Below are 26741 nucleotides of genomic sequence, written 5' to 3' on the forward strand. Positions count from 1 at the left end.
CGCCTTAGATTACATATATAACCTTAGCAAACCTGACTTTGACTGAACATAGAAGATGGTACTAACTCTCTCCTCTCAAGTTTTTTTTTTTTTTTTTCTGTGCTACTCTTATGTTCATGGTTGCCTTCTGTACCTGAATATCTTAATATTAAATGTACATGTGCACTGTTAGGTTTTTTTTCTTTCTTCTTCTCTCTTTGTATTATGACTATGAATGCTGCCTTGCCTTGTGTGTATACATATAAAGGTATTTATGCATCCCCCCTTTTTTTTTTGTTTTTTGTCGTTTCCTGAAAGTGTGGTTGGCGAATTGTACAGGCTTGTTAATATCATTTTTTCTATCAATTTTTTACATACTTATTTAATTTACTTATACTACCCTTTTCTTTTTCTCTCTCATCCTTTTAATGATCATTATTGACACCCTTTATTTTTTTCTTCTTTAAAAAAAAGAGAACAGTGTACTTTGTGTAGCTGATGTCTTGTATAATATCTTTCAGACTGTTCGCAATAAACATTTGAATAAAAAAAATAATAATAATAATGGTCATATATGGTTTGTTGTACTGAAAAAATGATACAAACATCAGCGTGGGAAACTTAATTTTAATGTGGTAAATAAAAGGGGAAAAATGCATTAAATCCGTTCAATCCAAAACCTTTAAGAAATCATTGTTTTCTACCGCCATCTAGTGGTTACATGGGCTGTAACAGCCAATGCAAATGCAGTTAAATGGATCTGCAGTGTTGAAGTCCTTTAACAACAAGGTTAATGAAGTCACACTTGGAAGCAAATTGTTTCAACCTTTATTAAACATAGCTTGCAAGAGATAAATATTACAAAGTTATTTCCTCCAAAATTAGCTTATTTTTTCAATCAATGCATAATTGTCAATCAACTGGCAGTATTCAAACAGCATTATTTTCTTTTACTTTTTTTGAAGACTGTTAAATATCAAGTATGTGCAAAAGGTCAGGATTGATGTACGTAAGCAAAACAAAAAAAAGGACTTCAAATAGTCTCCGTTCAATTTTTTTTTTTTTCTGTTTCTGCTTCCCCAGATGTTTATTTGCAACATTGTCATCATTATGCAAAAAGAAATGCTTTACAGGTTAAAATTGATAAAAAATGATTTTGCAACTAAATGTTTCCCTGCATTAGCAACAACTAAGAGTATAAAGCCAAACGGTAGAGGAGCATACGGGTGTCAGCAGGAAAACAACCAGAGATTCAGGTGAAAATGACGCAGAACAGCACACATGGGCTTTTGAACATACATGCAAGATCAACACGTGATGGGACTTCCCAACAGAGACTGAACAACATTAAATGAATGTTAAATCTCAGCTTTGAGCAGAGACTGAAATCTTGTGATTTAATTCAGTTTTTACACATTCCAGGCCACTTTATCACATCATCAAATCATCTTCTGTCTACATTTGGTTTAAATAATTAACACTTTATTGTCAGACACATTTTATTCCTTTGCTCTTACTGAAAGACAAACATGGATATTTTTTTTAGTTTTGGTTCCATTTGTCCACATTTTTAGATGTTTGTGAGGTTTATACCCTGATTCTGTATAGACTATTCACTCCTTATCTTATTCTAAAATCAACCCTGCAAGTTGCACCAACTATGAATTTGCAGACAATAACAACTTCAGAAGAAATAGTCCCAGCAAGATTCTGTAAAGGGAGATGGTTGAAGTATGAAGGTGAGGTTAAAGAGTCTGAAATCTCAAAAGCTGAAATGAATAAAAACCCGTCTGAATGGAGTAGAAATGAGACATGTTTTCTCTGTTTGCATTGTATGAACTTTAATGTGAAACTAGTAGCTGCTGTGCTGCCTTAAACTGAAGATCCACCTACATTTAAAGCTCAAACATTCATAAAAAGCCAGTTGAGAATGAACATATGAAGGCGTTCAGCAGAAAAGTACAATGGAGGTGATTTAGTTTGATGGAAAAATAAGCACCTGAAACCTGTGGATGATACTAGTAACTTCATGTAGGGGTCGGTTCTGTTTATCTGAGAGTGATTCTATCTTTTATAGCACCTTCCAGAGATGATTCTGTTCAACCGTTTTGTTTTTCTATGAAAGATGCCGTAGCCCAGAGCAGACCCCCGCTGTCTGAATCAATGAATGGTTTTCCTGCAAACTAACTAGTCCAAAAACAAAGCAAATGCATCCAGGGAGAGCACTTTAAGAAGCAGAGGAGGGAAAAAAGAATCCCAAACATTTTGCACATTTGTTACACAATAATACACAGTGATCACAAAACGAAATGACAAGCTTCACAATATTCATGGCTTTTTGTTTGCTTTTCTACACAATATACAACCATTTAATTTCTTTTTTCAGTACAAGGGAGGAAAAAATGCTTATGTACAATAAGTCATTATTACTTCAAACCTAGCAAATATCGTGTCATTTATTTCATAGTCAATACATTTTGTTTATTTTTTTTTTTTTTAAAACTGCAATAGAAATAAAACAGAACTCATTCGAGAGACATCAGAAAAAGAATGACTTTTGAAATCTAAAAATTGCGATTTTGGAAACGCATTTGCAGTTTAAATACAAAGGTGTGTGGATGCATTTGCAAAAGAGCAAGAGACGAGAGCTTTTTTTCAGCCTGGCTGCTGAAGGAGATGTATGACGAAAACATTGCTAAAATCAAATCGTGAGTGGTAGTAAAAAAATTACCCCAAACATTAAAAAATCATGAAAATATTGTATATCTCTACATCTAATTTCAACCATTCCACCAAAGGGAAAATGGATTCATGATTTCTTTTTTTTTTTATATAATAAACAAAAATGCCATTAGTGTAAACTTCAGTTTACAAGTTACAACTGAATCTAATCCTAGGTAGTTTCATAGTCGTGGCCTAAATCTTTCATTTCAGTGGGATGTTAACCGTCGGGTGGGTCGATTAACAGGCAGGTCTGGGTCCCTCAAACACACTTTACACTGCAATTAAACAGAAACGCATCCCTCTCACACACAAACACCAACTACTGTGGTCGATGGAGTTCACTGACACAGATTTATAAAAAGAAATACAATCAGAGAAGAAGTGCACAGGTGATGCAGTTCCATCCCAAATCTCTTCACTGCTGTTAGAAATACAATGAGATACCTGAAAAGACGACTGTAGTGAGGCTGGTAATGTTTCTGCCTTCCATACCATGCATTACTGTACTGAACTGAGGAAAACTAGACTCTTTATGAAGGCCTTGATTCATTTACCTTTAAAAAAGATAAATTCTGTTACATATCACAAGTAACATGTCACTGATAAACACCTCCTTCGCAAAAATAGCAATTTGTTAAAATGTTACCTGTTGATATTTTACCTGAAAGGAGATACCAACAGAACTGTGACAAGTAATGAGAGCTTATATGAAACAACACAGAGGAACAGGGAAAACCCAGCAGTGTCACTGTGTTAAGTTTAGCAGGTTTAGTCAAAGAACTTATGAGCTAATTCAATGAAACGAATATCCATGCTAACACTATTAGCTTCTGCTACTCTAAGGTCATTACTACAAAAAGTGCTTTAGTTTCTTTTCCATTGTTTTAACCATTGTAAACTACTCAGAACCGTCTAGAAAAAGTTGTCTTTTAGCTTTTTTTTTTTTTTTAATAACACAGTTGTTCCTGTGCTCATGTTTAGACATGTTTTAACAAATTCCCTGCCTTATTTTAGCATTAGCATGCTAACATTTAACATTCAGCACTAGATGGTACAATTGTAGCCAATAGAAATGTGAAATGTGAAAATATAAATTTATAGGGTTGTTCAGATTTCATGTGTCAGCTATATTCAACCTACGAGGATTCATTATCCAAACACCAGCACTCAGAGTCTCCATTTAAATCGAAATGCAGAGGAAAACGTTTTTTGTAAAATCAAACATGGCCGCCACTTAAGTGTCGTAACATTTTTACAGGTTCCAAGAGTGGACAAAGCCCCTGTAATGTCCCTTATTACTTTGTGGACTGTTTTGAACCCTCGAGTTTGTTATTTTGGCTTTGACAACTGTTTTTCCTAAATATTGTTGGGTAAGAGGCTAGAACTGGGGAAGAGTGAGATATGAAACTCACGCTAACATATTTAACAGACCAACCATATTGACTAACACTTACAGTGTGTAAAACACCAAGTTTCAGCAACTTAATGTTATCACAAATAATAAAACCACTTTCCTGTATTGTCTTAACATGCTAATTACTAGCTGGCTGCTAACTTCACGTTTAAGCTACTGGGCTGGGTGCAGCAGTTAAGTACAGGTGAACGGAATGACCGAAACATGATGGTGAACTACAGTAGAGCATTCTGGGATGTCAGACTAGCTGTCAATCAAAGTCCACATGACACTGATGCCATTCAGCAGTCACTAAATGTAAACAGGGGAGTAATATGAAAATTTACCCCAGTAATGTAGTCATGTACTGGGAAATTAGCTTTAGAGACTGCAGGTATGAACACTTGGCGTCAGCTTCATCTTCCAGTTTTAGATGTTATCGCTCGGTTAGTTTCACCTGTACCAGTATCAGTCTTGTTTGAATGTGCGTCATGTTTTCATCACTTTACAATCTGATTGGACTCTGGATTCATGACGAACACATTAATAAGAAAAACCTCTGAAGGTACGATGTTTGACTTGTAAAGGCCATGTTTTCCCTTTTTTTGTGCACAGGTTTATGATTCATTCATTAGTTCCAGTCAGAGGTGTCATGTGACATGACACTTCTTCATAAACTAAAGCTGTGCTGATTAATCAGCGTCGTGTGTGAACTGCTAAGTTTTCCCATCTCAAACCCACACTGAGTCCACAATCTGCGGCCTTCGGTGTTCCATGAATAATACTGCACGCTGACTGAACACTGCTGAAATGCCTGAGCTACTGCTTTTTGTGAGTCCCCGGGACACGAGTCGAGTCCTGGTCTCTACATGAGGGTAAATATGTGTGACTGACAGCTACAACCAAAAACTACAAACAGTACTTCAACTTGAGCTGAACTCTTGTGGTACACTACACTCAATAACACACAAAAACTCTAATGAAACACGGACATATTTTTGTGTTAGACCACCTGCCTGTCTGTTTGTTACTCTTAATAATATCTGCATAATTTCACTGTAGTTTGAGACATCAGAGCTGATTCACCCCCTCTTCAGAAGGTCTTCAACAGAATCAGATCATCCATCACAGGAAACATGAGCCTTCATCAGGGGAGTCTGATTATAGTGAAGCTGAAACACATCATGACTTATGTATTGATCTGAAAAGTCATGTTGTAGCCACATCCCATTCAACTGTCTGGACTGTTCAGGAAACCGGAAACAGGCCAAACAGCCGAACATAGAAAACATGCAAATCAAAGTGGACTGGAGGGTTTCCACACTGCTCCCCTGTAGCTGCAGTCAGTGTAGAGCCTGGATGGGTGAACTGCATGACTCGCCACTATCTGAGAACAAATGTCCCACAAAGACCAACTGAAACTTTCGTCTGATGCTCGCTGATGGAACGTGACGCCAGTTTGTGTGAATGCGGACAGCGTCTTACTGACCGAATGTGAAGAAAACTAACACTGCATGGTTGATACCTTACAATGGGTCAATCTGTAGCCTACGCACACTTCTGCTTCGATACTGTTCCATTTAGTGCATCTTTAAACATATTTTTAATCACATGATGATGATGGGCCACAGGGGATGTATTTTACAGTGACTTAGAAAAGACTATGACTTGACTAAAGTGTGATTCTTCTGATATCTCAGGACAATCCCAGAGTAGGACCAGGAATTGTGTTCAATCACTATTTGCACGACTCCAACTGGAATACTTGTGTCTTTTGTTGTTGTGTAAATTTTAGCTTGATCCCCATAGAATAAGGTCAGATCTTCAGATTTGACAATTTAATGACTAAAATTCTGAGTTTACCGCAGATTCATTCAGTCTGGGCAATTAACTCCAGAGAATAAAAGAGAAAAATGCTGAAATAAAAAGATATTCGAATAAGCCACCAGTGCTGCCTGTAAGGGGGCGCTAAAACTACAATAACCTCATTAATCCATGTTCACATGACTTAGTATTAAAGAGGCAAGATTTTGTCAGAGCACAGCCGATGTAAGACAACTCAGACTATTTATGGTCATCTCATGCAGATAAATCATAACCTTCACTGAAATTGACACTGAAAAAGTATTTGCATATGATCGGCATCAACTTCAATGTTCTGTGGTTTCGCTGTTAAAGTCAACTATTTCTTCGCCTCATGAGTGATTATGAGATGACGTTATAAATGTGATCAGAGAGGGTGAATGATAACTTTTACTACAGCCACCATGTGAACCTACAATCTGATCATGGCTTAGGTTTTGGATCAGGTTGAGTTCAGACCTCTGTTGTTTTACTGACACATAAGGTGAGTGGGTTTTTTTTCAGTTATTGCTGTGTTTTCCACACAGTGAGTCAGTGGGACGCTGTGGCCAACCCAATTCAACAAACCAGGCACCACGGATGTGAAAATCTACATGAGATCCGACATCTACACACAGTAAATGAGCATTCATCACCTGTTACATGGTACAATCCACAATGCAACCAGCACCCAGACCTTAAGGACTCTCAATTGTAACATTCTTTACCTTTAAAAAAAATTTTCCAATTGGAAATATGCAAAGTGCTCCTCTGGAGTGAGGCAACTTGTGTGCAGAGCATACACACAATGATTGATCCATGTCTCTTCCACAAAAGATAAAATCCACATCCACATTTTTTTTTTCTCTGAAGCTAGGTGTCTATACATAATCCATACAGATATTTCAATAGTTTCTGTTTTTAGCTATGTTGATTATTATCGTCTCCGGGGGCTTGTTCCTCTCAGGTACACCCCCATTTCGTTAGGAGACGCCGCAAAAAATAATAATAAAATAATAATAATAATAAAACAAGTAAAGAAAAAAGGGCAGGGGGCAACAATCAGAAAATCTAAAAACCTAAATATGACAAGAAAAGGAGCCCAGATTTGAAGGTTTCTAAGTACAGAATCTGTGGTTTTGATGCACAAAACGTGCACAAACCTTTTGATTGGAGTCCTTTTCACTTTCATTAAGATCTTGTGATGCCAAGAGGAGCTGCTGGGTCAAAGGGTTCAGTCTGTGCATACTGGATAACCAAAGGGGTTTGAAGAGGGGTTCGGGACTGGGGGGAGGGTTGGGGGGGGGGGGGGGGGGGGGGGGTCAGTGGCAGGTGGTGAGATGGGATGGACCAGGAGGGACAATAAACTTGCTTCTCTCTGAGTGAGACCATCCCTCTGGTGAATACTGGATGAGCTGGGTTTGTAGACTGCGTCCGGTCTGTTGCAGTTCTGTATGTCCTACACATCAGCTCCCTCCGTGCTGGAGTCTGATATTGTTCTGCTGGTCCGCTGAAGGTGCAATAGGGACGTCGCTGCATCTGTCAGTTCTGATTAGTACAAGTACAGACTGTCCCACGTACATCCATCAAGTAACTGTTGAAACGTGTAACAGGAGAGGCTGACGTCAGATGAGGAAACAATGACCTGTTGGTGGGGAATGGTGGGAGCCAACGAGCAAAAGAAAAGCTTTTCCAAACTCTGATCACATAGGATTCTCTTTTGAACACATCTGCAGCTTCTGTCAGTCATTTTCCAGTTAATTAGCTCTGATGGTGTCACCTCAACATTTGGGAAGTCACTTCAAACAGCTCTGTAACAGACGTGTCTGAAGAGATGATGGGGCTCAGTTTAGAACTGAACCCCTGCAAATTCTCCAGGTTTTAATGGCCATGTTACTCTTCTCAAGAGCATGCCAAGCCGTTAGTCTTTTCATTCCTATCACTGTTTTCCATTGTTATTTCAAGTTAGAGAACAAACACTTTACAAAGACTGAAAGTTGTTAAACTTTATGTTGCATAGCAACCAGAATGCACCCTGTTGATCATCTGTTCCTTGCAATACTCACATCTAGCTTTATAATCAAGTGGAGAAAAAAATCCTATATGATCATGGCCTCAAGCGACCCTACCATGATTCACCGTCACATCCGAAATCAAGAAATGACAGTAGACAAACAAAAAAAATGGACCAAACACATAAAAAAAGAAAAAGCATAATGAGTAATAGTAACTGAAGCAAAAAAGGTAATTGCAGGTATAATAATAGTGCTACCAACAGCGATAATAATGGGAATCATAATTGTTAAACAACGCGGACGAAGAATTTTTACTATAGTAAGAAAATTTGAAATGCACTGACAGTTTAGTGTCTTTGTCTGACTCGGTGGTTTTTCATGGGTTGGTTTAAGGTAGGCACACGGACAGGCACTGCATGCGATGGGGGTGGGAGGTGGGGGGCTGGTAGGGGCTGGGGGGCTGGCTGATCTGGGAGTGCTTTAGTGTAGGGTAAGAGCAAAGGGTGGGGTAGCTTCGAAAGGGCAGGGCTCATTTCTGTCCGGTGATGGACTGCGATATGGAGCGAGGTGGGATCATGTCCAACAGGTACTCTCTCTGCCGGTCTGCTAAGCTGGAGCTCTTATGGGCTCCAACTGCCGCTGGGTTCAGATAGGCAATATTTAACCCTGTGAGAGTGAGACACACACACATGAAGAGCACATTGTATAATAGACAGACAGTTTTCAAAACCAATGTGATCTACTATAGTTAGTCTCATAGTTTGTGCCTTTATTAACCTCAGATGGAGAAAGAAAACCTATGGTCTGATACACCAGATGTATACAACTCTTGAATACAAAATAAAAAAATTCTATTGTTTTGTATTTTGGCTGCACAACTGAGACAGTGTTAACTACTTTACCATAAAGTCTAAATTAACTGAAATACTTGAGCAGAAAATGACATTTTTGTGGCCGAACAGTTGAAGGTACTATTCTTAAAGCAGTGTTTATTTCTATCAAATAATTTAATAGTGTCCTGTAACCATATTGTCTGTTGTATCTAAATGTATTTGAAGACACCAATGGCTAAAATCAGGTAACATTAAACACCAACAACTATAAAAAAGGTACACAAGACAAGGTATAATAATAAAATTACACCTCAGGACAAACAACACTGACAAAACTTAGTTATTAGTTATTGATAATTCTAAATTTTACTTCTATAACTTTAGTGTCCAATGTCAAATTTAGCAGTTACCAGATTTGTTAATGTTACTTTGTCCTGTTGTGAGTCTGCATCTAGCTGGTAGTAATATTATAAATCTTACGTATTTGTACAAGTACAAATCATAAAAAACCCAAATATGTTCATGGGCCAATCTATCATGAATAGAGTGTTGCTATACTCTTTACTCATCCTCATCCTCCAAGTTATCCCACATACAAAGTGATGTGAGAGACCATCCATTACTTTACAGAGGACTTGTTTCAGGGCTTACTGAAGCCAAAGTGTGAGATTTGAGCCACATGTTGAGTAAAGGTTGAAATTATTTCAGCTGGTGTAACCATTAAAATGTTGGTAGTGTGTAAACTCTGCCCTAAAATAAGAGTTAGGATCAATCTACACTGTGTTTGATTTTACACATGGTGCAACACACTGCTACCCCATGCAAACAAAGACAGACGTATTTTTCTAATTTAATGTCTTTCAATAGCAGTTCTTGTTTCAGTTTTCATTTCTAAACAAAGCTTTCTTTTTGTTTGCTTGATAAAAAAAACCTGTCAACTTCTCTTTAATGAGGTATAAGTTGTAAAAGTAATATACAAAACTGGACTCACTTCAAAATGCATTGTCTGTAATATTGAAACCACACAGAGTAACCTGTTAAAGGTCCATAGAAAACAGAGACAGTGCACATGCTGGAGGTACCTGGGATGTTGTAAATCTGGCGACGGCTGTCATGCTGCAGTCTATTGCTACTGCTGCTGCTGCTTCCACCGCTGCCACAGTGCTTGGCACTGGTCATACCCATGAGGCTGCTGGCCACAGACAGCTGGGAGGCCTGGGCGAAGTTGGACAGGACGCCTCGTGCCGAGTTGGACAAACCTCGCTGCAGGGAGGCCTGAGGCTGGGGAGCCTGAAGACACAGGTAAAACATGCTGATCAGAGTCACACTGTGATAAAAACACAGTTCCAAATACTTACGGTTATACGTATTTCAAAAGAAGTGGAATAACTGTTCATTGTTGGTGCTGTGGCAGAACTGCTTAACACTCCACAAAGTTCACTTGTGTAACGTTCACTGTCATGTGAACTTCAGGCCCTGCAGGAAGACAAGCTTGTGATGTTCATCCTCCTGATTTCCTGAAGTCAACCTGACCTACTTTTAAAAGTTGTTAGATGCATCCACAGATTTTAATAGGTTTGTCTATTGCCTCCATTATGTGTGAAAACATAATATCTCAGAACACCGTGGGGGAATTTTTTTCACATTTGTCACAAACAGTCATTGGAACTCAAAGATGAACTGATTAGATGGTGGTGGTCCAGTGTCAAAGTTGCTGTGGCACAAAACATAAGACACATCAAACTGAACTTATTGTGAATTCATTAGAAAGTTAGTTTGTATGCTATTCTCCTCATAAAAAATTAAGAATCGTTACTTTCAGTGAAACAGCTGACAAAAGATTCACATTGATGGGAATATACAAGGGTTGGACAAAAATACAGCCCTAGTGTTAGGGTGCTGGGGTCTGAGGTCGTGTCGTGGTGTACCTGGCGGAGGGCATGATGCCGGATCATGGTGTCAGTCTTTGAGGAGTTGGGGCCAGTAGCGGCCGAGCTGGGGGAGAGGGCCGCCTGCTGCTGGAGCCTCTGTTCAATCTCCTGATGGAGGAAACACAGTGTTAATAGAGACATCACTTCAACATTGACACATTTTACTCTTTGTGACTCAGTTGTTTGAAGGCAGTAGTGCTTCACTGTTTTAGTATTCAGACAACCACCTGACACCCTACAGGCTGAGCTAGAGTTGCTCTCCTCCAATTGCAGAACCTAAACCCTGTCAGTCAGTTCAGACACACATACAGCAACTGGTTAAAACATGGAATTTTTTTGTCGCTCCTGAACACAATCCTCTAAAAGCAATTGATGGTGTAGAGTGACATGGTACAGTATTCATTACAGGAGCCACTTAATCCTCAGGAGGATTGTGGAAATACTGGAGCGAAGGTGGGGGACACCAAAGACATGTTGCCAGATTCATCAGTTAACCTATTAAGATGAATGTCTTTGGACTGTGGGAGGAAACCAGAGAGAACCCATACAGACACAGGGAGAACATGCAAACTCCACACAGAACAGTCAATGCTGGATTCAAACCCAGGATCTTCTTACTGTGAGACGACAGCACTAAACACTGTAATGTCTGTATGATGTAATCTCTCAGCAGTTGTTTGTAAATGTTATGTAATCATGTATATAGTATTTGTGCCTGGTCTCTCATAACCAGACTCACCTCCACACTTATGTCTGGTACCCTCCCCTATCATTCTGGAATAGAAGTAAAAGTTGTCTGGGCTGTTTGACTGGTTGTTGTGTGATGCTGAGCTCAGGATGCTAGATGGAGCTGTTTTGGTGGAAGGTCTGTCATCACAAAGTGTTTTGTGGTACTAAAATGACTACAACTGTGAATAAAAGCTGTGTGTCTTTTTCTGAAACCTGTCATTTTCTATGTGTAGCTGTGCAGCTCAGAGGTTGATGTTCTTTCACATAGCAAGGGGAACTTTCAAAGCAATAATGCACATATGGTAGAAGGAAGAATGACAATCCTGACTATGTGCAACAGAAATACTCACCCTCATTTCCATCAGGGTACAACTAGTGAACCAGACTAGACTATACTGTTTATTGGGTTATTGGATTTGAATTAGTAGCGAGGAGTTTGGGAATAATGAAGTTAATGTAAAGAAAACACATTTACCATAATACAGATTGTAATTTTCTTTTTGTTAAAATGGGAAATCTGTATTGAAGGATATATAATTTAGGAAATGGTATCAAAGTCAATATTTTATGAATGATATCCACCCGTGCTGCTTTTTTTATGATGTAGCAGATGCAGAGCAGACTGACTCAGCAGAGGAAACAGTTCAACACAGCAGAATTTACTCACAGGAGGAACTTAATGGCCTGAACAGAAACAGTTAAGAAAATAAATTCTTGGGAGGAAAACGTGTAACGGACCTGCTCCTGCTGAAGGGCTTTCACAAAGGCGTTCTTCAGCCTGTTGGTGTGCTCCGCCTTCAGAGCCTTCTTCTGATTGGACGTCATGCACTGCTCACACAGGATTCGGCCGCTCTTCTCCTGCTTCCAGTGGGGTGTGAAGTCAGTTCTGCATTGGGCGCAGAAGAAGGGTTCCATGCGGGCCAGCGTCCCTCTGAGTTTACCTGAACATGAACACTGAGTTTAAACCAACAGTCTGCCCACAGGTCACATGATGGCAGAAACCAAATCTTTTGACTGTATTTTCAAATCCCCTCACATTCATGCATAGAGGTTTATAATGTTTACAGACACCTCAACTACAAGCATTCATACTATTTTTGTCATTCTAAACATTTCAGTATTTAGTTAGTCCTGGGTCTTACACTATTATATGTAATACTCAGGCAGATAAGAAATGCCAGCGGCTAAAATCTAGTAAATATGGCCAATAAATGCATAAATTCATTGATGGCATATTAAATGGAATGTCTTGTAGGGAGACTATGACAGATTTGAGCATTCTTGTTTGTGCTGGAGTATGTTTGGTTCTGCAGATAGATGTGATTTGATGTTAACTAACTCCATTTTTAAGTTAACAGTCCCTGTTGCAGACATTGACGATGACAGCCACAACACACTGATTTCTATTTAGAGGTAGAGAGTCTCTGTAGAAACTCGTCTTGTTTTTTCCACAAAAAATCCTTGCACTTGCTTTTGAGGTTTTTTTTTTTCCTTTCTTTTGTTGATCTGCAGCTGCTGCAGTGTGCAACACTAGATATTAAGCTTAGAAATGCAGTCACCTGGTGTAAACAATGATCAGTATTAGTCCCTATGAGCAGATTGAGGTGGAAGCGCTCTCCTCAGTGTTGTGTTTACATGATCAGTGAAGTTCTCTTTAACTCCTTGCCCTCTTTATTTGTCAATGACCAGGTAGTGTCACGGACTTACCCTGGCTGTCGAGGACGCTCTGCACCACCTCTTCCAGGCCCACCATGTAGATAAACTCGCTGTTGGCGGCCGAGGGCAGGAAATGGAGGAGTGGGGCAGGGGGTTTTGGGGGAGGGATCTCCAGCAGGGTTTTCTCCAGCTGCTTCCTCAGGGCCAGTTTCGCTGCCGCTTGGCTGCTGGCCTGGTCAGCCATGGAGCCCACTCCTCCGCTGGCTGTGGATGGGCTGACGGCGGAGGCTCCGCCCAGACCTCCTGCAACGCCGCCCGCTCCTGCTGCTGCCGCTGCCTGCATGTGAGCCAGGTTCATGTACATTGCACTGGAGCCTGAGCGTTGAGATGCTGCCACCTGTTGACTAGCCTGGAGGAGAAACACACACATTGCGTATGTATTACAAGATTTGTGTCTTAAACTGTATCATATGTCTGAGGCAGTAATCCATAATGAAGCATTTGTCTCCTCTCTCTCAAGTACTGCATAAATACACTGATATACAGTACGTCTAGAGGACAAGAATGACATAGATCAGGTGTGTCAAACTTATTTTAGTTCAGGGTTCACATACAGCCCAACGTGATCTCAAGTAGGTCGTCAGACCAGTAAAATAGTAATATACCTGATAATAACCTGAACAACTACGTATGAAATTTGAAACCATGGAATTTCTTAAGAAGAATAAGTGATATTTTAACAATATTATGTCTAATCGTATTATTAACAAAACTTACAGATCACAGTGGATCCACAAACATACAGGCATCAAATTGTAAGAATTGTACATATTCTTAAGAAATTTCAGGACGTTCAGATTTGTTCAGGTTATTCACCTCTTATTCTGAAAGGGTAATTTGTAAATATAAATATTTTCATATTGTAATTTTACTTTTCACACACTAAAACAAAGAGAAAAATTTGGACTTGTCATTAGTTATACGTTATTATTTCACTAGAGATCACATTGTATGTGCTCCCTGAACTAAAATGAGTTTGATATCCTTGATGTTTACTGCCTTCAGTGTAATTTTTGCACTTTACAAATTCATCCCAGATTGGACATTTTGGCTGTCCAGATTTGCCCCCTGTGACATGCTTGCCACCCCTGACATCCACTGTCTTTTCATTTGCTGATAAACAGCGTTTGAGCTCCACACCCTAACGTCAGAGGAAAAATGCCGCTGTGTGAATATGGTCTATGGAGGTGAATGCCTTTTCTTCAGTCCGTACGCAGTCAGACTGTGTTCCAGATGGTGTAGGGTGTGGGCGGGGCTTGCCAGGGTCTTTACCTGCTGGTAACTGACGGGGTTGGCCAAGCTGGAGCTGGAGCGGCCCATGCCAGGCTTGGAGGAAACCCGCTGGCCGTGCAGCTGGGCAGGGTTGGGCGCTATCACACGCTGGGACATCAGCATGGGCGGGAGATTGGCATTGGCTGCTGACCTGATGACTGTGTGACCCTGCAGAGAAGCAGAAGAAGCGGGAGTAAGAATCGGTTTAAGCTTTTACACACAACAGCTCAGAGTCTGAAAGATGTGCCTTTAAAGCTTAATTTTCCGCATCTCACGTAGCCTGTTAATAACATGTCATCAGTTAAACAATAAGGTTTTTATCTACACAAAGAATTATCAGGTGATCTCCTCTATCATTTTTATGTCACCTTGAGGTCTCAACAAACCTCTGTCTTATATCGTAAACAGAAAACATTATTTTTAACCATCATTGCACTGTGAATTTCTTCCATCTGTATTTGCAGTGATGGCATTATGCTGATGTGGTGGCAGGTTTTTAACAAAAACACTGGGAGACTTTTAAACACTGATTCGTCTTCCCTTCAACACCAACAAGTGTTGCTGAGTGTCTATAGACGTGGAGGTAAAGATACAATCAGTAAATCTGTGATCCCATAATCTATGAAATGCATTCCCTGATTTTGTTCGCTTGGCTGTTTTTATTATAAACAGTAAACTATGTTTGCTGTTTTAAACTCATTTTCTACAATCATACAATTACTAGAACTCCTACAGTATGTCACTTGTAAAAAGCATGAGCCAGTTGAGGCGCATGACCAGCATGATTATTAAGAACCAGGATAAACCCCGGCAAAAGTCAAGTGAAAAATGAGATCCTTGATGCAAGATTTTTAAGTTCAAGCCACAAGTTACGAATGTCTCCTCATTACACTACACTACACTACACTTACTGAAGGGAATGTAAATTTCCATAACATACAATCATTGCTGCTTTATCAAAGTAAGAGACAGATGCTTTGATCATGCTTTATAAAGTATTTGTTACTTTCTAAGTGGACAATAATGTCTTTTATGAGAGATTTAACAACTAATAGAAACCAAAGGTTCTTAGCTGATTAACTGGCAGCTATAACCTTTGAGACAAAGTGACATTTTTGGAGGTTAGGTTTTTGTTTAATCTTTTACATCCAAGTCAAAATTATGAATACATAGATAAACTACTCTCTAACGCTGAGCACCAAAGCCAAAGCAATCAATCAATAAATCTGAACATGAATATAAACCTATCATAAAAACAGATGGTGCTCATGCATTTTTAACACTTTCTTACTCTTATTTCCTTTCGAAGTTATTAATTATAGTTTAGGGCCCTAATATTAGCCATCAGCCAATATCAGCCAAGTTCTGCTGTTAATGTTAATTAAAATATCACATTGGTACAGATTAACCGATACATATAACACATCAGCTTTATGATACCATTCTGAACCACTGTCCAAAGTGTTTTTTTTAACATCTGCATACACCTATTAATTTCATTTATGATATGAAAAGTTAAACTCCACCAGTTATAACAAAAAATACCAAAACAGTTTGGCTTTGCTTGAATGCAATATCTTAACCCCAACCACACCAACAGATGTACTACTCTCTGAATACTTCAGGTACTTCTATAACACTATGAGAGTCTAATATTTAAACTGTGTAATACATACAGGGCATAATGTTTTCTGTACAGTCCACAAACATTACACTCATAACGGACAGCAGAGGGCAGCAGCTGCTTAGGCAGTGCAATAACAGCCCATCATCATCCATACTAAACAAGCCAATAAGACAATCACACAAAGACCTACACACACACTCACACATAAACACAGAGATGTGCTGAATATTTAATACCATCTCAACATGGAATGGAGGAGTGAGGCTACGTAATGCGAGAACAAAGGCTTCCAGCAGGAGAATGTGTCGTAATGAGACACATCGAAGCCTCTACAAAACAATTCAGGCTCTAAGACGCACACAGGCCTATAGTCTACACCAAAATATTACTACCAGCTGACATCTCTGCTCACTTACACCAGACTGATTAAATTGGAACAATGAGATTTCGATATCTGTTAGTGTCCTTCCAAATTAAATTTATTCCAAGTGTAAGACCAAGCACAGATTTAAAGGCCGGCAAGGAAGCGCAGATCTACCAATCCCCCCTCTGGTCGTCTACATGCCCACTGATCAAGGGATCTAGTCTGGGGATCTTCAATAGAAGGCTGAGTCCATGCTCAGAGCTGGTGTTGATAATGTCTCTGTGATCTGATCACAAGTGGTCAGCTGTAAGTGTTTCTGTTCACACTTGGCGTTAAAAGCATGTTGATTACTTGCGATTGGATCTCAATTTCCTGATCTATATGCAAATAAACAAACTCATCTCTGCCCTAAAACACTGTGAAAGCTATTATTTCAGGTCTAAGAGGCGCTGTTAGCCACATAGACATTTCGCTAAGGATGCCAGCTCAGTAGGAAGTCCTTCAAACGTCCTAAGACACATTAGTGTTCACCAAGAGAATGTGGACGTGCATCCCAGAACACCTCTGAATGATCAGATCTCATTGCATTCTAAATGCAGCCTGTCCATCCACACCTTGCATTAGAGCTGCCCACTGTGATGGGATCATAGGGACGGATGTTAATTTAGGTCTGAACAGGGCCTCATAGAAACACTGACAATAACAGTCCTCTTGAATCAAGACACATTGCACAGAGGAGAATCATTTCATTTGATTCTCCATGAGGACTTCCTGGATTGCACTGCTTCAACAAGACAACAGCGTAAAAACAAGGTCTGCCACTGGGCAAGTACAATGTCATGTCAGGCTAGTAAATCTAGAAACTCACAGGCCCAGCCAGGCTGTTAGACACATTAACATAAGAGCTAAGAGCTCCCTTCTCAGCCCTGTTGAGGGTTTCACATGTGCAGTACTGAATGGGAAAAGGCTGGCAGGAACAGACACTTGTGAGGAGGAGCACGAGGGAGTATTTCAATTCATGGTAAAAGGAGCCAGGTTTTGTGGACTTGGAGGATGTGAGCAAAACTCCAAGTTTATATTACACAGTCTGCCCCAAGTTTGAGAGGAAGGTGTGACAGGCTCATTTTTCAAAGGCACATCAAGTTTCCAAAAAACGCTGCTGGAATTCCATAACAAGAGCTTACATTAGAGCATACATGTCAGCAAAGAGGAATGCTGACAAGTCATCCTAAACATGACAATGAACCACTTTACTCTTTAGTCTTTTACTTTTGTCATTAACTGAGTAATAAAATTTACTGCTTCCAGTTTTCTTTGTTTTTCTTGAGCTGAAGAAGTAAACATTACCCTGGGGTTCATTGATGTTTTTTTTGTATCTGAATTAACTTTAACCCTGTGCATCCTCTCAATCTGACTATGGGTCTCAATACCCTCTAAAACTGAGCTGTAAGATCCTCCCCGAAGTCACTCAGGCCTAACAGATGTATGGACACAATGGGCAGACTTCAGATTCATTTGGAGCAGAGCACTCTGTTAGATCAGCTGTACCACTGAAAAGTACAACATAGCACAGACACACAGAAATGATTTGAGAGACCAGATGAACTTCAGAAAAAAACTAAAACTGGGAAACAAACCGAGTGTAAAGCTGCGTTAAACATATCTTTCAGACAGAAAGATGAGAGCTTGCCGGTCTCTAAATGATGTCATGAAAAACTGGTTTCCACAGACGCACACAGACCTGTGCAGTGCGGAGGTTCTGGGGCTCCGGGTTGTGCAGACCAGGCCGGACAGGCAGCTTCCCCAGGCCAGGGGAGCTGTGGATGGGGGGAGGCTGCACAGAAGAGGCAGCATTCTGCACCACTGGGACCTGCACACACATCATTCATATAATCACAAACACATTGGAAGTAACAGCATCACCTCTGTAACAACAACAAATCAGATCTATATTGCAGACCCCCACTTTTACATACACGTAGTACATTTACCATATGATAAAAGTCCTGGCACTATTGTTTACTCTCACACAGTAAATATGAGCTTGAGGCCCGACACCTTTACTTGATCCAGTTTTACATTACAGTGATCATGTTAGTGTTGTGGTACTCCTTCAAGACCATCTTTCATAATCCATACCACAGTTACAGGGATATCATTAAACTGCCTGTTCAGTGTTTGATTCATCAGTTTACACCATTACTATGGAAAACGTTTTGCTTCAATAACTTGTCTTATCTCTAATTTGGATTTTGTTTGGAGGAAAAGCTGTGGCTCTACCTAGAAATGTGGCAAACTTGACTGCAGCAGCTGTAAATTCTGCACAGGTGCAACAATTTATAATTACTTAATAACTTTTACTTACTATTTAACTAATCATTGACCATTTTTGTCATTTTATTTATTTATTTATTTGCTTAACCTTTATTTTACCAGGTAGGTCAATTGAGAACCAGTTCTCATTTACAACAACGACCTGACCAAGAGGCAGAATAGTAGGCAGATAAATAGAAATAAACGAAATAAATCAAAGAAACAAGTTACAAAGTCACATGACAACCACATTAGTTTCACTTTTTTGCCAGTCACTTGCCACCTAGATGCACATGCCCACTACTCAATTTAGTGAACATGTACTGAAAGATGTATCTAACACTGTGTTTGCTTTGTGAAATGTTGAGTGAACAGGATAAACAAAAACGAGACACTCTAATGACAATCTGGTCTGGTCTTAGTCATGACCTTGTCTTAGTTAAGGTGGTCTTGGCTACAACACTAGATCATGCACTCTGCTTATATCATCAAGTTCTGTAGTGAAAACCTTTCAAAGCTCTGCAGTTACATCTACATGACAGTACAGATCCTATAAAACGAGGACCTATGGTGAGTGTGCAGATTAATATTATTAAAAGACACAGTGTGGTGGGTGGTTCTAGTGCCCTATTTGTCATTTCACAGCCAGTCTGGTCTATTTCCAAGGGGCCTCCTCTGTCTTCACCCCATGCCACCTATTATTAAGTATCCACTATCAAGTGCGGGCTGAAGCGTCCCAGCTTTGCTCCTCTATGCTATAAAGCTCAGTAGGTCTCCAGGTTATTGTAACATTGCTGCCAGTCATGTCTTGCACTATTAGAAAGCAGCAGGTTCCCTTCCTTGGTGTCATCTGGCACCTGAGCTGCAGAGCCCTGAGGCCTGTTCACTGACACTAACCCTGAAGGACTGTAAATGTCAGATAAATGATTAAGACAAACAGAGGCTGCTTTTTACTCAAGAACAACCTCTGTGATACTTTGTGTAAGAAGGCCTTAACACGTCGAACGCTCAAACAAACAAAAGTGTGCAGCTGTGTTTAGGAGCAGAGGCAGCACTGACCTTCTGCACCACGTTCTCCTTTTGCATCTGACTCTGCCGGAGCTTCTTGAGCAGAACCAGACGAGCTTCTTCCAGACGAAGCTCCTCTCTCAGAGCTTTGATCATCTGCTGCCTCTCCTCTCCAGTTTTCCCCTGAAGCACACAGAACAGTGGCACATATTAGTGATAATGATTTTCATCAACAGGTCACAGTCCTCAGTCTTCCTGTTAAATACAAGCATGAAACTACCAAAATCTTCAATCATGGGACATCCAATTTTATATTACAGTACAGTAAATTATTATTAATATTTGACTTGTAGGGTGCTATGGTTGATGATGTGATGTGCTGGTTCTGTGGTATGCATTTTGGTGTACTGTGTGGTGTAGTTTTAGTATGTTTGTCATTTAAAGGCTTGTTGTGTATATGTATTTTACTGTGTTGTAAAGTGCAGTATTAACATGTTGATCATCTGCATTTTATTGTGGTGATTATATTGTTCAAGTAAAAGCCCAATTAGGGACAAGAGTTGAAAATTTGCAATAGCTATAAACTGTGCACAGCACAACAGTTGCTTTCTTTGTACTGAAACCATGTTAAACTGCATTGCCCTTATTTAAATAAACTTCAGTTCTATTCTGTAAATTGCTTTAAAATAACCACTAGTACAAGCCCCATTGAGTGTGTTTTGTCTTCAGTCTTTGGACGCCCATTGTTTAGACCTATATGCCTCTGTCATGTTCACTCTCCACCATATTTGTTTATGGTGCTTTCATGCATCTTTGCCGTGTGAAAAAACACAGAGCATTGTCCAGATGATGAAAAATATTATCATAAAGAGTGCTATTTGGTCCACTATATAAAAAACACAGCATAATATGAAATGCATCACAGAGCTCTGCTGTACTTTCTAATGGTCATTCACAAGTTCACATCTTAAACTAAAGCTCCTTTTCCACAATGTGTTCAAGGCAGGACTGTCACTTTGCCGTTCTGTGTATAAGGGTAGAAACAGAGAATTGGGGGAGGTGAATCAATGTGTGCACTGTGGCATTATGGGAGAAGGGGTGATGTTTTGATGGCATGTTATGTGTACAAGCTGACATTTGGGGATTTAATAAGAATGTCAAAGAAAAATGCTAGCAGTGACCTGTGAAGACACTATAATAAGATCAGAGAACAAAGCGCCTGTTAGCATTTAGCTTAAAGCAAGCATGTAGTACAGTATGTCATCACACAGCTTTGTGCCTGACCGTACATGTATGTTTTGATGCTAATGACAATTTAATTGACTGGATGTTTCAAATAGATTAAAACTGTGAAGAGAGGTGTTTTCTTACTGTAACACCATTGAAGGAAATCATTCATTATTATTTGACTTAATTATGTTTATGACTGCAGGGCCGTTAGCACGGACTTTTCTCGTACCTTGAACATGTCGAGGTTGGCGTGGTGCATCCGTTCCTCAGGACGAGGTGTTGTTCTGGGACTGGACGCCTCATTGTCTGACAGAATAATCACATCTGGAGATGGAGTTCTTCTGTCGTGATCCGCATCGCTTTGTGGAGAAAAGCAGAAAAACAGCTTTGTGTCAGCTGTTCTTACAATTCACAAACATGTAAGTAACCTCTGATAGACTTTTACAAGAGCTTTTATTATGTGACAGTGGATTAAATAATGACAGTTTGGATTAATTGGCTGATATCAATCCCTGAAATTAAAAATTCTTTTGCTGACCTTATTATAAATTGAAAGAAAAACTGTTGGCCTAAAGATCAAAGTAATGAACACCTAAATAAATACATACATAAATTCAGATCACTGAACACCAAATTTACTGCAACAACTATTCTATTTAACAATTTATTGTCAACTACTTAAATAATCATGAACTATTTTTACAACTGTTCATTTGTTTTAAGATGTTTTTAAGAAAAAGAATCCCAATTTTCTGACCCAAGCAGTTATTTATTTATTTATTTTTAAGTTTCTTTACTCCTCTAACATGCCGAGAAATACATTTAAAAACCAGATTTAAACTTTGGGCAGCACTGACTGATGTTTTAAGCTATTTTCTGATGATTTATAAGCCCATCAACTAATTAAAGACATTAAAATACTGTCAGTGGTAAAAATTTTGTTGCAAACCTAGAAGTAATTAACACATTTTGAACTGAATATAACACCAACCTTGAAAAATCAAGGCGGTATTAAGTGCTATTTTTGTACTTTGAGCTATTATTTTCCCTCACAGTCAGTAATTTCAGTAAGATGTCTGATATTGGCATTCAGCCGCTGTTGGAGCCAAGTTCTGTTGATACAGATAGTTTGTAAAGCGTCCCATTGGCTATGATTAATCTCATCTTTATTAAGTTGTGACTTTTTATGAAGGCCTGACTGACGGCTCTGTTTCTCAGAGTGTTTACTGTGGGCAGGTTGACCCATCTCTCAAGTGGACTCCTCAGACTCCTTTAGACCAGCCGTTGAGGTTGAGGCCTCTCACTGTCTGGTGCATGGAGGGGCTGACAGCTCTAAAAACAGTGCTAGAGGTTCATTTTCCTGTAATATGGATGCGGACCACTGCACTGTGGACATTCATGGGTTTTCCAGATGGTTTCCTGCTCTAGTCCAAATAAATGGCTTCATACTGTTTGATGGCATGAATTGGTTCAAGGATCTGACAAGAACAGTATTTAATACAGGTATGAACCTTTACAAAACCATGTAAATACCCATAATGATTTATCAGTGGCACTAAAAATTACATATTGTGTATGTAAAAGTGTGTTAGTTGCATTTGTGCTTAAAAGGTTAAATTAAATATATCACAGAATACTAAATGATTTGATACCAAACTACATAAATAAAAATATGTGTTTCATTAGTATTTTCACGTACAGTAAGAGCTACAAAGACAGAAAGTCAATAATTAGAAGAACTCACTGAGCCTGATGTACAATTAGGATGATAAAACAATATCAAAATGAAAAACAAAAAATTTCTGTATGACAATAACAATTATAAGCTTTGGATATTTTTGCTCAATATGAGTGGACAAATAGAAAACCAATGTTTTGTTTTTTTTTCTGTTGATGTCTGAAGTAACAACTGCGATTCCCTCAAGCTTCACAGATTTCTATGTTTTATTCTGTGACAAAATATGCAACTAAATAATCCACTCCTAAACAGAGGCCTGAGAATTCACTTGTCTACCTTTATAGGTTCTTTTAAACTATTTTATTCACTCACTAAATCAAGTCACACAAAAGAAAAGAGTTTTAGAGGAGTTAAACATGTGAAATCAAATGATAAAACAGAAGCTTTATGATGATGATTTTGAAGTCATGAGCAGGGCGTAGAACTTATACCCTGACGTTTAAGCCTTGACACTTGGATTTCATTTGTGATGATTATCTGAGCTGGAATTTCCAAATGCAGAAACAGAGCCAGAGCCTTCCGTTACCAAGGCTCTCTCCAGCGGAACCCACGGGAGGCAGACATACTCTCTACTTTAAGACTCGACTTAAAACTTTCCTGATCCATCCTTTGGTGATACTAGTATAGTACTAGGCTGCTGTGGGACCTCCCATGATGCACTGAGCACCTCTCCTCTTCTGTCTCTAAATGCTGCTATATTATGTCAGTAACTTCTGTGCGTTCCCTCTCCTGCAGTTTGTGATTTTTCCTCCCTTTTCCTCTCTGCAGGTAACTCAGTCACTGACCCTTTGACCTGTCCAGCAGTTGTTCTGTTCTCTACTCTGTCTATATGCTTTTTTTTCCTTTGTCCCCCTTTCAGTCACTCTAACTGGTCAAGCCAGATGTCCGTCCACTTGGGTCCAGCTGAGGCTTCACCCTCTGTTAAAGACAGTTTTTCGTTCTGCTGTCACCAAATGCACCTCCTCCCCTCATAACCATTACTACATTGCACTATCACTGCTATTGTAAATAGATTTGATTTATATCTTTTCTATTCTATTACAGTTTATCTCTTTTTATTGTTTTTTTTTTAATTGCATGCAATTTAATAGCAAGGTGAGAGAGAAACAGTTTCTCAAGTCTCTGTATATTCTGTGCATTTAGAGAAACTGACAATAAAAAATATCCGAATCTTTGAAGTGCTTTTTCTCAGTGGATTTATAGTGGGTTTTCTTCGTGACTATATTAACTGAAGTGCCTTGAGATTATATTGTGTTGTGATTTTTAAATGATGCTAGTTTGTAAGTATTATTAACTTTTCTTTGCAGCCAAGCTTATAATCTACAAAAGTGAAAAAGTGAGTGTAAAAATTTCCATAGGTTAATAGCTGAAGGAACATGAGTGATGCTACTAACAAATATTCATCATCTTTGTAGCACTCTATCAACAAGAATTCAACTATTCATTCATGTGGTAGACATTTGGTTTTCAATTTTGGAATTCAGATATATGGCTTTTGTCTGTTTATTGCTATCAAGGCTTCAGAGCCCAACAGAGCCATCAGTGTGGAGGAATTCAGGGGTTTAAACCAGGTTGAGGCTGAGGAGAACTCCTCAGCCAATCTCTTTAATGCAGGGATAGAATAGAATAAAACTGCAAACTACTGCCTTTCAGTTGATACACAGTGTTTATTCCATTACTGATGCACCTGCAGCAAGTTTGTTTATTCTTCAGAATAAAGCTAAATCTTAGAGGAAATGTAATAGAGTGAATATGTTGTAATAGTCGAGTCTCACCATCGTCTCCCAGCGCTCATATCCACCGGCTCATCCAGCATGTTCTCCTTCCCATTCTTACTCTGTCCAACATGGCCGCTGTGGCCTCCCAGCCTCAGGCTCCCGTTCATCTTCTCTTCATAAGCAGCGGCACCCATTGGGCTCTGGTGGTGGAGGGTGCTGGCCCCGGGGCCCTTGCCGTCTCCCAGGGGCCCCGCCACATCCAGAGCAGCTAGGTCAGCGAGGTCCTTGCGTTTAAGCAATGCCAGCATCTTGAGGCGCTCCATGGCCTCGTGGCCCTCCATTTTCAGACGCTTGGCCAGGGCCTCGTCTCGCTCGCTGGGAGACTCCAGGCCTCGCTTCAGCAGGTTCAGCCTCAGCGCCTCCTCAGACATCCGCTCCATCCTGAGGACACAGACGGTCACAGGAGGTTACAACTTACAGATGCCTCCACTGTATTTAAAAAACGCATGCAGACAGACTGTTACACAGCAGACAATAAGACAGTTACATAGAAAATGTCATGTAATCTTGCAGATTACAAAAGGACATACAAATATATTCATTTATGTAAAACTTTGACTATATTTTGACTTTTCATTTTGTTTCCAAGTTACTTTGATAAAGTAATTACAGTCATTACATTCCTATTCTTTAAGCTAGTATGTGTCCAAAGTAACCTTCATCACACAGGTTTCACATAAATCTGTGTAAAGGCGAAGACACACCAATCCGACTGCCGATCGTCACCAGAAAAGGTAGCCCAGCTTATCAGTCAGCTCTCGTCTCCCCAACGCGTTCAAAAAAGTGTGAAGAACACACCAAATCGACTACCGATGTGAGTGTATGTTCTGCGCTTGCGCAAGACGTAAAACCAGAAAATGACGGAACATCTCTCTAAACACAGAGCTTGCTGTCATCAGTCATTGTTGTCAGCAGAGAGTGTTGAGTAGTCAAGAAGGGTTGTTGTACTCGTTGAACAAATGGCTAGTAATAAGAAGATACGGGCATTGTCAGCTCTGTGGCTTCTTCTTGTGGAAGAAGAAAGATGTTGACAATAATAGTGTGAAGTACCTTGGCATAGCCGTATTCACATGTAAACTGCTCGTTCACTGATTCACTATTCAAGGGCTATCTCTCCACCAATCAGATTGGTCCGACTGAATGACGGGTAGTGGCCGATTACACATGTAGAACTGGCTGAAAAGACTGGCGATGGCACCAACGACAGCCCATCACATGGAACACACCAAGCAGACTCACGTCACCAACCTCGCCAGACTGCCTGGCGACGTCCGACCACTGAAAATCGGGTTGGTGTGTCTTCACCTTTAGACAACAACAGATGGTTTAATCTGTATTTTCATCAGTTTTATCTTTGAACCAGTAGGTAGAGCAGGATGTCCACAGACCAAAAGGTTGGTGGTTCAATCCCCGGCCTCCATCCACATCTCAAAGTGTCCTTGAGCAAAACACTTGCTTCCAGTGACTGTTTCATCACTGTGTGAAGGTGTATGAATGGGTGAATGTGACACATTGTAAAGCACTTTGAGTATCATCAAGATGGAGAAGTGCTATAGAAATGCAAGTCATTGACCATTTCAACACACAGGTGAGTCTGAATGAGGCTAATACTGAAGTTGCTCAATTTGGATCAAAAGTAATGAAATTCATTGTCCATTAATTTTTTTTTTCACATTTGTCTGTTCTGCCATTGAAGTGAAACCATCACCTCACATACTGGACCTTTACATTACAGCCTTTTCAAGTATATAAAAAGGTACAGGCTGCAAAAATTCTGATTAGATTTATCATTAATACTCTGCTCTTTTTGCTGGATTACTGAAACCTTATACATCTCTTTAAGGTTTATATTAATAATTATCAGCAGAGATTGACTTGTCAGGTGCTATGTTATTTTACTTTGTGTATATATAGTTATAGTGCTGTTTACACATCTGATATCAGATATCAACAAGTAAATCATCATGTTGTTAACTTTATCTACCGTCTTGGGCATGTCACCTTTATATAAATAGAGTATCTGTACAGCTGTTTGTGGTTTTAGACGAGCATTTTACATTATCAATGAAAACAAAAGCTGAAAATAGTCTATCAGCCTCATTGTTCACGGTCCTGCTGAAATGCCTCACTCTCCTCTCAAGTGTCAATGGACCAGACTGACCAGCCCAGAGAGCCGATGCCATCACCACAAAACAAAAGCCACAGTGTGCGGTGATGCACATTCATCCACATTGTCCAAATACAAATCT

The 26741-nt window shown here is 39.6% G+C and overlaps 1 protein-coding gene across 1 annotated transcript in view; it reads right to left on the reverse strand.

Moving 5' to 3' along the window:
* Nucleotides 1-793: 793 nt before the first annotated feature.
* gatad2b (GATA zinc finger domain containing 2B) overlaps nucleotides 794-26741 on the reverse strand; it is a 56648-nt gene continuing 30700 nt past the window's right edge. Inside the window, exons 2-11 of the mRNA XM_030147870.1 lie at nucleotides 24490-24873; nucleotides 21206-21335; nucleotides 19798-19929; nucleotides 18167-18295; nucleotides 14435-14602; nucleotides 13154-13511; nucleotides 12185-12387; nucleotides 10715-10825; nucleotides 9869-10076; nucleotides 794-8619 (exon numbers count right to left, since the gene is read on the reverse strand). Of these exons, the coding sequence (XP_030003730.1) occupies nucleotides 8483-8619; nucleotides 9869-10076; nucleotides 10715-10825; nucleotides 12185-12387; nucleotides 13154-13511; nucleotides 14435-14602; nucleotides 18167-18295; nucleotides 19798-19929; nucleotides 21206-21335; nucleotides 24490-24872 (1959 nt within the window). The 5' untranslated portion in view covers nucleotide 24873 and the 3' untranslated portion in view covers nucleotides 794-8482. The remainder of the gene's footprint in view (nucleotides 8620-9868; nucleotides 10077-10714; nucleotides 10826-12184; nucleotides 12388-13153; nucleotides 13512-14434; nucleotides 14603-18166; nucleotides 18296-19797; nucleotides 19930-21205; nucleotides 21336-24489; nucleotides 24874-26741) is intronic.

The sequence above is a fragment of the Sphaeramia orbicularis genome, chromosome 11 (assembly GCF_902148855.1).
Source record: "Sphaeramia orbicularis chromosome 11, fSphaOr1.1, whole genome shotgun sequence".
Lineage (NCBI taxonomy): Eukaryota > Metazoa > Chordata > Actinopteri > Kurtiformes > Apogonidae > Sphaeramia > Sphaeramia orbicularis.